This window comes from Humulus lupulus, chromosome 8 (assembly GCF_963169125.1).
Source record: "Humulus lupulus chromosome 8, drHumLupu1.1, whole genome shotgun sequence".
Taxonomy (NCBI): Eukaryota; Viridiplantae; Streptophyta; class Magnoliopsida; order Rosales; family Cannabaceae; genus Humulus; species Humulus lupulus.
The window spans coordinates 137,457,895-137,470,369 of record NC_084800.1 but is presented as its reverse complement, the minus strand read 5'-3'; the positions used below and the strand labels follow the sequence as shown (position 1 = coordinate 137,470,369).

Sequence of the window (12,475 nt, the reverse complement as noted above, 5' to 3'; positions counted from 1 at the left end):
TTTTAGAAAGGGCGACCCAAGCAGGAGGAAGAATAATTATTATTTGCACGAGCTGAGGTAAGCCCAGCTCGTGGGAGGTGGAACCACGCGGTTTAGTGAACACGCACGTGTACTCCTAACAGATCCCAGATTACTCGGAATTCGTGTGTCAGGGGGTTCAGAGTAAAATTTTCCTTGGGAGGAAAGTTTCAATAGGCAGGAATTGCAAAACCGCCCATGAGGCGTGTTCCCTAAGCTACCCGGTTTTGCACCCAATATTCCCAAAACTTCTACCCAGAAATTGTTCCAGAAAAAGCATCCTGAAACCCATACTCTAAGGCGATTTCCTACAACAAGTATGTCCTAACCTAAAAAGGGCTGTCACCCTCCATGTCCACGCAACCCAGAAAACCCTTGCATGCGGCTACAGTAAATTATTATTTTTTTACCTAAGCTACAGTAGCATGTTTTCAAAGTAAACAGGGTCAGGAAACTTACAATATATCGCTGTAAGGTTGAGGAGAATGTTGCGTTGATAGGAGCTTCGTCGGTGAAATAGCCTCCAAAGCTTCGGAGAAACTTGTGCGCCTAAGCTTCTTGAACAATGAAAATGGCAGCGACTGAGTCGAGGGTTTCGTTCTTCTGAAAGTTAGAGAGGGAAGAAGGAAAGAGATTTGGGAAATTTTGAATGAAGGGATGGCCCGTGCGTAGGGTGGCCACCCCCTTTTTATATACATGAAGAATCACGTGTATAAGGCCTTTGGGTGACCCTAGTGGGGGATCCGAGGCCTTCCCCTCGAAATACGAAGCGACGGCTGAGCATAGACTAGGCAATTAAATGCGGTTCTCGTAAATCGTACCGTCACCACCCACGACGTTCCACGTATCAGAGGCCTGCACAGAAAGTGGAATGTGAAGGGTTGTGGGGAAGTCTAAAAGCCCCTACTGTGGTCTTCTATGTATGACGTTATATACCACGAGCAGGAGCTTGGGGGGCAGATGTACGCCCTGGTTTTCCCACGGGCTGATTAGCAGATCGAGCCTCGGACTAATCAAGGTTAGTCCGTAAATTTCCCCAGATCGCAGATTCTGTTTTCGAGGTCGTACCCCCTTAGCTCGAGGTATCCTCAAGGACTCGCCCAGGCTACCCAAGACTGGGAGAAGGAACCTGAAGGCTGAAGGTCGGGTCAGGGAAGCAGCTTGTGGTACGAGCTTCTCGTGGTACGAGCTTCTCGTGGATCTCTGACCCTTTGTAAAGTCAACACACGCAAGATAAACGTGCCTATATCTCCCTAACTTCTCGGACACGCAGCAGGAATGTGCGTATTCAGACACCCACGGCTGGGTTGGGCCGTGCGGCCCATTATCTCCTTATCTATCGATTTGACCATACTTATGTGTCAGGTTTAGGAATTAATCATGAATGTCACAGAGTTGATATGACAAATAAGAAGGTCACGGGATGACCTCCTTACCAATTTCCAGGTGCCTTCTCCTATAAATATGGAGACCCTGGGAGTTGATAAGGGTTGGAAAAAATAGTCTCTGAAGAGATACACCTTGTAACCAAATACCCAGAATAGATCAATAATATTGACTAGTGGAGTAGAAGGATTTTAACCTTTGAACCACTTAAAAACGTGTCTTGAGTCACCTAGTTCATCCCCTAAGATTTCCTATCTGTTACGGTTCTACTTTCAGCACTAATCCCTTTCTCTCCCTCTCTTAATTACCTGTTGGCGAAGAACCGCGTCAACAATATATATGTAAAATAAAAAAAATAAAAAATTTTGACAAGGAAATTCTTGGTGGACCGAATCATTGTGGTAATTATGTGAAATTATGCATTTAATTTGTGTGATTTAATATATTCTTTGTCTCCAAGGAATTTATTTTGTCCTATTTCTTAATTTGGAATACCATGATTTGTATCTTTATTGTTTTGTACCTTGTTTAGAATTTTTTTAACAAAAAGGGAAAAAGGACAATAGGAAGATCGTGTGGGGTTATTTTTTTTTTGTTACCTTTTTTAGATTGGGATTTTATAAATCTTCTAATTTTCTTTATAAAATAAAAAAAAGGATAAGTTTTATGAAGATCGTGTCTTAAAGGTTGTTTCCTTTTATTTAATTAAAACATTTAAAAAAAAAAAAAGGGAAACCTCTTATTGCCGTGGATGTCCAAATTGGGTAAGTGTTGTCCTTAAAAAGCTTGCCATTACCCTTTTCCTTCTCACCCACGATCTCTCTTAGTCACTTCTTCTTCTTCTTCTAATTTTTTTTTTCTTTTCTCTCATATTTTTTGTAAGTGCTTTCTGTTTTTCAAAGAAGAAAAAATGGTGAGAACTCGTGGTGCTTCCTCTAAGAAGATCCCTGCTTCTCAATCCCGAAAGGTGCCATCTCCTTCACCTCCTCCATCTGTGTCAACAGCGCCTCTTTCTGTTCCAACAGCTGCCACATCTGTTGGGAAAACTTGCAAATCCAAGGCACGCAAGAAGGTGTTCTCCTTCTCTAATGAACACCCCATGGTGTTTCCAGATATCTCAACTGACATTGTCGATGTTGCACCACCATCTGAAGTGGTGGTGCCCTCTCGAGCCAAGGACCCATCTCTTCTTCCGATTGATTCATCTATGGCGGCTAGGGAAAAATCAAAATATGTTTCATCTTCTTCCAAAGCTGCTGCTGCTGGGTTGCTCAAATTGCCCTTGAAGCCGAGCCAGTCCAAGAAAAATTCTGTGACTCCCAAAAGGAAATTAGGGTTGGACACGTCTTCTTCCCCCTTGACTGCTGCCAAGAAAAGATTGAAGGCTCATCCCCCTTCTCTGTCTTCCTCCGAATCTGACCCTGAGGAAGGAAAGTCTGAATCTGAAGCAACCCATGATACCACTTTATCTGATGAAACGGTTCCTGACAATGCAGAATCAGAGGCTGAGTCTGATGAGCCAGAAAAAGAAGACATTGTCCCCTCTGAACAAGAAGCCGAATCTGACTCAGAACCCATTGCAACTCCTTTGTCATCCAAGGCTAAAGGGAAGAGACCTATTTCTGATCCTACACCTTCTCCAAAACGTTCAGGTGTAAATTTAAAACCTTATTCTTCAACTTTTTGTTATAATGATAATGCTCGTGATATGGTTCTCTATGCTCAAAGAAAACTTATCATTGAGAGAAATTATGTCTTGAGTGATCATCGGCCTTATGGTGTGCTAACAATGCTTCAAGATCGAAAATGGACAGATTCTCTGGTTAAATTTACTGGCTTTGCAGATAGAATAGTCAAGGAATTCTATGCCAATCTTACTAATGAAATTATTGAACCTAAATCTTCCCTGTATAATAAAGTGTTTGTTAGGGGCCATTGGTTCTCTTTTTCTCCTCAAGACATTGCCCTTGCTTTGCATCTTCCCCTTGATGTCGAGGATGATGATGATGTTGCCTCTCTTGACAAGGATACGGTTATCACCGAATTGGTAGGGCAAAAAATGGTATGGCCATCTAATACAGTCATCTTGGTCTCTAATCTCACTTGCACTTATGCTGTCCTCCATAAGTTTGCCACAAAGAATTGGAAGCCCACTTCTCACACCGTCACTATCTCTTTTGATATGGCTTCATTTTTGTACAAGGTGGGGACCGGTCTTGGTATAAATTTGGCTTTGGTTATTCATGATCAAATCATTGGGTTTCGCAAAGGTAATAGGAAAAACTTGAATCTTCCTTTTCCTCAAGTTATTTATAAAGTGTTGAGCTTGCAGAAAAAAGATCTCCAACGTGATCAAGAAGACTTGGTGGCACCCACTACTGCTGCTTCCTACAAGGCCTCTGCTCCTCCTTCTGAAGCCACTGATGTTCCATCAACCAAGAAAGTCAAGCCCCAATCTCTAAAGTTTGCCTCGGATGACATTCCTCATGCATCCTCCTCTGTTGCCACAGATTCCGGACTTGTTGCCACATAAATAGCTGCTGTTCGAGCCTCTGTTGATTCTTTGGCTGCTCGAGTAATGTCAATCGAAGGACTGCAACGTTCTGTGTTGGAGGCTGTTCACTCTCTATCCAAAGATCCAGTCGTTTAGTTTTATTTTAGTTTTTGTCAATTACACTTTGATACTCTTTTTTATTTTATGGTTTATTGTTCTTTGGCTTCTTTGAAAGACACAAAGGGGGAGAGTATATACTTTCCAAAACCTGCTTGTTTGTTGTTTTGTTTAAACTTTGGACCTTCTTATTTTGAGGGGGAGTTAAGTTTAGTCTCTTTACATGTTTGTTATAAGTTAATGCATGTTTTCATGGGGAGTTCTTTCTCTTTACTTATCACTAACATTTGTGTTGCAAGTTTTGAATTAATTTTGTCTATCAAATTACCAAAGGGGGAGATTGTAAAATCCTTTATTGGCATATTTGACAATATTGACAAAATTAATTAAAAGAGTATTTTCAAAATGGGTAGTTTCCTGTTTTGTAATATTGAGTGGTAAATTTCGAAAATGGGTAGTTTCCTGTTTTGTTGAAATGTGTCTTTTTTTAATCAGATTATTATATATTTGTTAATAAAATAAATATATAATTTCCTATAAAAGAATATCTTTTCTTGAAATGGAAATTATTGGTATTTATTTTATTTTTTGATCTGATTTATTTTGTCCAGAAATCGTGTACAGCTTGCAGAGATAAAGTATATATAGTTTCCTTATTTATTTAGGAAAACTGGTTTAAAAACTGTTCAGGTTCAATGAATCTGTTTGAACGGATTTCCAGTCTGTGTTGAACAGATTCTGACTTTCCTGTTTTGGAAGATTTTCCATTTATTGGCTAATTGGTTTCTGATTTGTTTTCCACGACCTAAAGGGATTCTAAAGGGTATATAATCATCCTTAGGTCGTGGGTTTTTGATTATCTCTCTTGGTGTATTATTTTCCAAATATTTTTCAAGTTTAAGAGAGACTTTTTATTATGTGAAGAACTTGAGTCCATCAAGTTCTTAGTGGTTTATTACAGTTTACTTCTGTATTTTTTTCTTTATGTTAATTGTGCAGGTTGAACACACTTGGACATTGTTCATCAAGCTTCGGGAGAAGTCTTGTTCGTGAGTCACTTTTCGGGAGGAAAAGTGCAAGTGTTATGATTTGAAGGGAGTTCAAGATCTTAGCACTTCAGAAATTTGATTAGGAGTTTGGATTACAACAGTTGCGACAAATTCAAGAGGGAGTCTTTATTTGTATAAGTCAATTTGGTTTTGTAATCATTTAGAAATTCTTCTAATAAATTTCATTCTCTGGGCGTGGCCTCATGGACTAGTAGCAATCTGGAAAGATTGCTAATACCACGTAAAAATTCGTGTGTTCTTTACCTTATGTTCGTTTTTATCTTCTGGTCACAAACTGTTTAAACATATCTAGTTTCTGTTCAAACAGTTTTTGTGTCTGTTTAAACATTTCTGTAACAGTTCAACAATTAATTATTTAATTTGAATAATTAAGTTGGTAATCATAAAAAAACGGAATTTCAAAATTAAATGACCTAATTGAGTCTATAAAAGGAGTGCTTAGAGAGAAGTCATAAGTTCAGATTTATGAGACGACAGATAAGTTTAATCACTGGTTTTTTGATAGTTTTAGATTCTCTCTAAACACAAGTCCTTTTCTAAGCCTCTTTGTTATTTTCTATTCTTCTCTCTGTATCTATCTCATGTGTTGAGAATTTTCCACACTAGTCTAGGTGATTCTAAGGATACGTTGGAAGACTCTGAAGAAATTAGAAGAATGGTTCAGTTTCTTGATAATACTCCGCGACAGAAAGGATAAAAGAGTTAGAGAAACTGAAGGAATGACTCTTTCATTCCGCTGCGTATACTGTAAGTATTCTTATCTTTGTTTCTCTTTGAATTTAATTTTAGAAACATGTTCTAGGTTATCTCGTATTAATTTGTTTAATATTAGATATACCTGAAAATAAATAAAGATCCTGTATAAGTTACCCAACTGGTACGTCTGCCACATACTCGTAATTCCAAGGTTTACGAGTATGTTAAGCACTTGACCAAATGAATTAAATAAAATGATACTAAGAAATACAGAAAATTTAAAACTTGTATAAAAACTTATTAATAGAAATTATTACATGTATGAATACTTTAATTTTAAATGTAGCAATATGAAAAGCCCTAAACCACTATTGCATTGCTACTGAGTCCGTGCTCCACAAGTTGCTCAACATCAAAAGCCACACCTGGCAAAATATTGGAAAATAACATAATGAGCTAACGCTCAGTAAGTAAATCTCATGCATATACATAGACATGAATGTTGTGAGTTTGAAGTGCACATATACTCATATGCTGACTTATAATACTTATGCATTTCATTTATTGATCAAGCACTTTCAAACTTTACTTTTGTGTTTTTTCTCTTTTTACTTTCACATTGTTATGGGCCCATTATCTTATGTGCACACTGCTCGATTTAGCTAATACCTGGAGGGCTTGTTACACATATAATATAAAATCCCACGGGTTCTCCTCCAACTAGCCATTATCGCAGCTGGGCTCATCATATTACTCATTTCATCATTGCCATAGCTTCCATACTTATTACACATATAAATGGAGGAGAAAGACGGGAACATGGGAAACATATCTGAATGGTCAACTCTGACCTAGCCCACACTAGTGGGCAGCCACTATAAGTCTTATAGACCTCCGTCTTCTTTACTGAACTTACTTAATTTCTCCATCGAAACAGTGGCACCCTTTTTAAACATCTTATTATCACTTTGCTTAAGCCTTGTGTCATTAAAATGTTTAACTTTACATAAGACTTTTCAAGGCATTTCATAATTTTTCTCATATTCTTATGCATGGTCTTATATCACATAATAATGTATCACATAACTGTACATGCCATGCATACATGCTGATGCTGAAATGCCAATGTTCATGTTTGATGGTATTCAATCAAGACATTGTATCACATCTCATATAACTCAAAACATCTTTAGTCATAATACATGAAGCTTTGGATTGGTGGCATTGTTATACCTTAACGTAGAGCTATGGCTCAGGTCTAAGGTTTCCAGCCTGAAAACTTAAAGGCTTCCTATATCATAACATGTAACAAAATCATGAACATAGAAGATAATCCACATATTCATCAACATGAGAACACATAGTTGCACATAACTCAGATCAAACTTAACCAATTAAGACAACTTTCACATATCACGAAATTCATCTATTATATGTCATATAATCCATTATGATATACATACCACACATAACTCATTATAACCATTCATCACATACTCATCATATGCATCTTCATCCCATACTTATCACAACTGACGTACACAATCAATGTAGTCATACATATCACATTTAAGCACAAAATGTGAAATTTACTTACCTTAGGTCCTTAGCTTATTTTAAAACTGCTCACCAAGAGTCAATCAATCCAATCCATACAGATCATATTCAAGGTACATCGTTTATTAAATTCTATCAAAATTGTAAATATACACTATTGATGGTGTATATTAACAATACCAGAAACCACATAAATGATAATAATAATTATTATCATCATAATGCTAATACTCTTCATGCATCATAATGCTCTTTACAAAACACTGCTTTACACCTTGCTCATAATATAATGTACTTTTATGATAAATTAATAATAATAATAATAATAATAATAATAATAATTTTCGTCTATATATAAACTTATTTCAATATTAAAAGACTTTTAAACATATTTATAATCTTAATAACAAAATACATGAATAACAATATGTGTATGAATGAATATATTCGAATAATCATTTTATAAAAGATATCATATTTTTAACATAAAATTGTAATAATCGATATAATGAAAATAATATAAATATTTACATTACTATTAATCAGCCATAAAATCGACCACATTGATGAAATAAATATAATTTCTACAAAATTCAATGTTCTTACAAATATCAATAACTTTATGAAAATAGTTTTTTTTAATTCTTATCTTAGTATTCAAATATTAACCAAAATATTAATACACCATAATAACTGTTAAATAATAGTTTAACCACAATCACACTTTACATGTAAAAATTATATTCTTGATTTACCAAACAAAATAATAAAAATAAATTATAAAAATTAACTATTCATAATAATTTCCATATTAATAGAATATCAATTAAATATGTCTTTTTATAATTTATTTAATGTCTAATATTTTCTAGAAAATTGGACAGCACAAAGACTATAAAATGGACAATCTCAAAATTAAAACCTGTATCAGAAATACATATAATCCCAGACAGCCAGTATAATTACAGAAAAATATTAAGTATACCAAGAATATATAGATATATACTATAGGTACACATAATAACAATTACTCTAATCAATCACAATATATAGGGCAAAGAAATTATACCACAATGATCGGGGTTTCAAAACGAGTTAAATGATGATTTCTGAAGCTCAAAACGAACTTCGGAACCTTAAAACTATGTTTTGGCCATCGGTCTACAGTGGATCACGGTGGCTCGTGGTGCCACGAGCCCGCCACCCAACTATAGTAGATGTGGGAACAATTTATTGGGTTTTGAAGCCCACAACAAGAGGAACTCGATGGTGGTGACAAATAAGCTAATAGATGCTCGAGGTGGCTGGATCTCAACTTTGAAGTCACGTGGTGGTCGAACTTAAATCGACCAGTTGAGGTGCTTAACCGGCGAGTGAGTTCTAGGTTCCTGTGTGGTTGATAGTTCGGAGGATTCTGCGTATTTTGGTCAGGCGCATGTCTATATGTGGCGGCTGAAAAGTGGTCGTTCGTCGTCGGCAACAGTAGCACACAAAGAGGAGAAAGAGAGAGAAAGAAAGAGGAAGAGAAGGAGAGAGAAAGAAAAGAAAGTTTTTGAGGAGAGAAAGAGAGAGAGGCTACGGGAAAATAAGGCTGAATCCTTCTTTTTTTTGAAATTACCTTTGGACCCAAAATATTACAATTCTTTTCAAATAAGCCCTTTAGCAAAACTTTCTTAATTTTATAAAAATCCCCAATTAAAATTATATGGCATTTGGGTCCAATACTTGACTACTCAAGTTTCTCTCTCTCTTTAATCTCGTTAATAATATAAAATCATATTTTAAACACTATTTTTCCATTACTATTTCTTAAATTTGTAAACTTGTACATTTTATGTATTGAAACTCTGATTTATAATAAAAATGTATTATGAAAATATTGGGTGTTACACTAATTCAAATATAGTAGTGTAATTGGAGCTATTTGTTTATGAGTATACATTATTGACCCAATTTTGGCCAACAACAAAAATAAAGAGGAACGACAATGATGAAACACAAAGTTTAAGTGGTTAAAATATAAGAAGATCCTACATGAACGAGTCAGTTGTATTGCTTGAGAACTCTTCAAATCAAATGGTGAGACCACTAAGTTTTTTTTTTTAGTTCTTTGTGATTACAAACTGACAAAGTTTTGGTATGCCAAGGTTGCTGTATGTACATAGATCATAAACCTTCACATGTTTATAAGGGGCTACTTACAATATGAATCCTACTAAATCAAGTAACTACCTTCATTCTTGGAATAATACAACAAATTTACCCTTTTAATGGGGGAATTAATTACAATATCAATATGGCATAATATCATGTTTATTCATATTCTCATGCAATCATCCAATTGTGTGGAGTTCTCACAATTTGGTATCATAATAATCATTAATGATCATCCCTGGACAAATCTATTATTAAATGGAGGTCAATAAAGGGTGACATATGAGTAAATCTCTGTGTGACCTATACCCGAGCAGGTCGTATTTCATCTCACGAAGACGTCATTAGGCTTTAAACTCGACCACAACTTGATAACTCTATATTTTAGAGTAATTAATTGAGCTTTTGAACTTAAAAATTTAAGTAAAATAGAGTGTTTGTGTTGTTATTGTGTGGTTTTAATCATTTCATCTTTTAATTTTGTTTGTGTATTTTGTTTTAATTAATGATAAATCTTGTAGGAAAATAATGGGATTATGTTCTAAAAAATGAGGTATCTATTTTGAAGGCACAAAGAAAGGATGCTTGGAAAGTGTTGATGGTAAGAACTCGTCAACGAAATATGGATGGAAAACTCAGAAACTTTAATCAATATCTAATGACCATAAACGAACTTATCGAAACTTGAAGGAAAATTGCAAGTAGAAAATAAAAAGAAAACTCGTGTATTGACCTTAGATTAATATGATCTTACAAGAATTTTCCAACCCCCTTCAATGATGAAGTGAGGTTCCCTTTATAGTGGGCTCTAATGGCCCCTAATATATTATGGTCCCAGGGGACCATATTGTTCACAAGTACGTTGTCAGTGTGGTGGCACAGGTAGTAGTGGTGCAGAAGGTCATGGTGTCGACACTGGTACATGGTCTGGGACCGTAGGAATGCCTCCACTACTTATTTAGTACGAGTGGCATCAGACGTAGTGGCACAGGTGGTTGTAGTGTTGGCTCTGATATATGGTCAGATACATGCAGGCCATGCCACCACTCCTTGTACTTCCACTAATTGCAAGGGATGTATGTTTGAGGTTGGTTGAGAAGGACCACATCAGGTACCTCACTCGTACAACCACTACCTGTGTGGCGTGGATATGAGGATCAAGTGCCTGGGGTTCTCAGAGTTGTACACCAATATGTACTTCTTACCCGTGCGATCCTTTTAAGCAGCGCGTAGGCTTTTACACTCGTAGGGTGCCTATCCCTTTTTACCTTTGAAAGCTCATTCTCCGCTAATATAGTCAGTGCAATTGGTGTGAGTCTTGTAGAGGTTATTGGTGTTTGCTGGGGGTGCAGCTATGTGGTGCTTCATCAGAACCTCACGAGGTGCTGGGCCTGGGCACATGAGTGAGGATCGCGAGACGCTGGCGCGCAACCCTTCTGTGAGACACGGGCCTTTGTGCGCGAGGCCCGCCTGTGACGCATGGACCTGGGCGTGTGAGGCCCTCCTGCAAGGCACAGACCTAGGCACGTGAGGCCCTCCTGCGAGACACAGACTTGGGCATGCAAGGCCTTCCTGCGAGACATGGTCCTGGGCGCGCGAGGCCTTCCTGCAAGGCACGAACTTGGGTGTGCGAGGCCCTCCTGCAAGACATGAACTTGGATACGCAAGGCCCTCCTGCGAGACACGGTCCTGGGCGCGCGACGCCCTCCTACGAGGCATGGACCTGAGTGTGCGAGGCCTTCTTGCGAGACACAGACCTAGCACGCGAGGCCCTCCTGCGAGACATGGTCCTGGGCATGCGAGGCCCTCCTGCGAGGCATGGCGCTGGGTACGCGAGCCCTCCTGCGAGACATGGACCTGGCACGCGAGGACCTCTTGCGAGACACGGTCCTGGGCATGCGAGGCCCTCCTATGAGGCATGGACCTGGGCGCGCGTGGCCTTTCTGCAAGACACGGACCAAGCACGTGAGGCCCTCCAGTGAGATACCGTCCTGGGCATGCGAGGCCTTCCTACGAGGCACGGACCTGGGTATGCAAGGCCCTCCTGCAAGCCACGGACCTGGGCATGCAAGGCCTCCTACGAGACACAAACCTAACGTGCAGCTAGTGGCGCGAGGCGCCTAGGTGCGCGACACCTAGGCACGGGTTGTAACGACCCCAAATTTGCTAATGTGGCTTAAGGGCCTTGATTAGTGTGCCTGGGGGGCATCATTGGATTATTATGTGATTTAAATGTGTAATTATATGTTTAGTAATGTTTTTATGATAATATGAAATAAACATGTGATATATGTGAGAACCACATTATTATGTGGCCAAGTCTACATAGCACAACTTGAGACGATCCTAGGGTCAAATAGTGAGAAAAGTCACAATGAGACTTAAAATATGACTTTGGACAAGTCAGGGGTACTTTAGGTATCGAGTAGTAATTTGGACTATCGGGTTATGAAAATAAGTATATGGAGATATATTTGAGGTTAGGATATCTAGGCGGGAGTATTGGGGGATTTTACCGTTTTGGCCTCGGGGACGGTTCCGTCACCCCGAGCCCTGGGATTAACTTAAGGAGAAGGACAAAAGTTAAGAAGCTTTTGGAAAATTATTAAACCGACTTTATTTTCTACTCAGCTAGTTACTCTCTTTCTCACTCTCAAGGGAAGAAACATTCAGAGGAAAATTGGGAAATTAGAGCTGAAGAATTGCTGGAAATTTAGAGGAATTCAGGAGCAACTTAGAGGATTAGCTTAGTAGACAATCAAGGATTAAACTAGGGCTAAGGTAAGCATGAATTTCTTTCTTTCTGTGGTTAGAACTTGAGTTTTAGCTGGGTTATTGAGGTGTGTTCAATTGATGGTTAGGGTGGATTTGAGCTTGGAAGATCCTTGGAATCAGCTGGGTTTTGGCTTGAGGAAGGGTTCTATCAAGAAGGTAAGTTTTACTCCAAGAGTTAATGAATTGAATTTGAGTTTTGACTGGTTAA

The 12,475-nt window shown here is 38.0% G+C and overlaps 1 protein-coding gene across 1 annotated transcript; it reads left to right on the top strand.

The window, feature by feature from the left end:
* Positions 1-2,314: 2,314 nt before the first annotated feature.
* LOC133796100 (uncharacterized) lies at positions 2,315-3,937 on the top strand. The gene has a single exon (XM_062233582.1). The coding sequence runs from the start codon at positions 2,315-2,317 to the stop codon at positions 3,935-3,937; it is 1,623 nt and encodes a 540-aa protein (XP_062089566.1).
* The last annotated feature ends 8,538 nt before the right edge of the window (positions 3,938-12,475 follow it).

Excerpts from the sequence above, each read along its gene's own strand:
- LOC133796100 (XM_062233582.1), top strand. The coding sequence starts at position 2,315 with ATGGTGAGAACTCGTGGTGCTTCCTCTAAGAAGATCCCTGCTTCTCAA.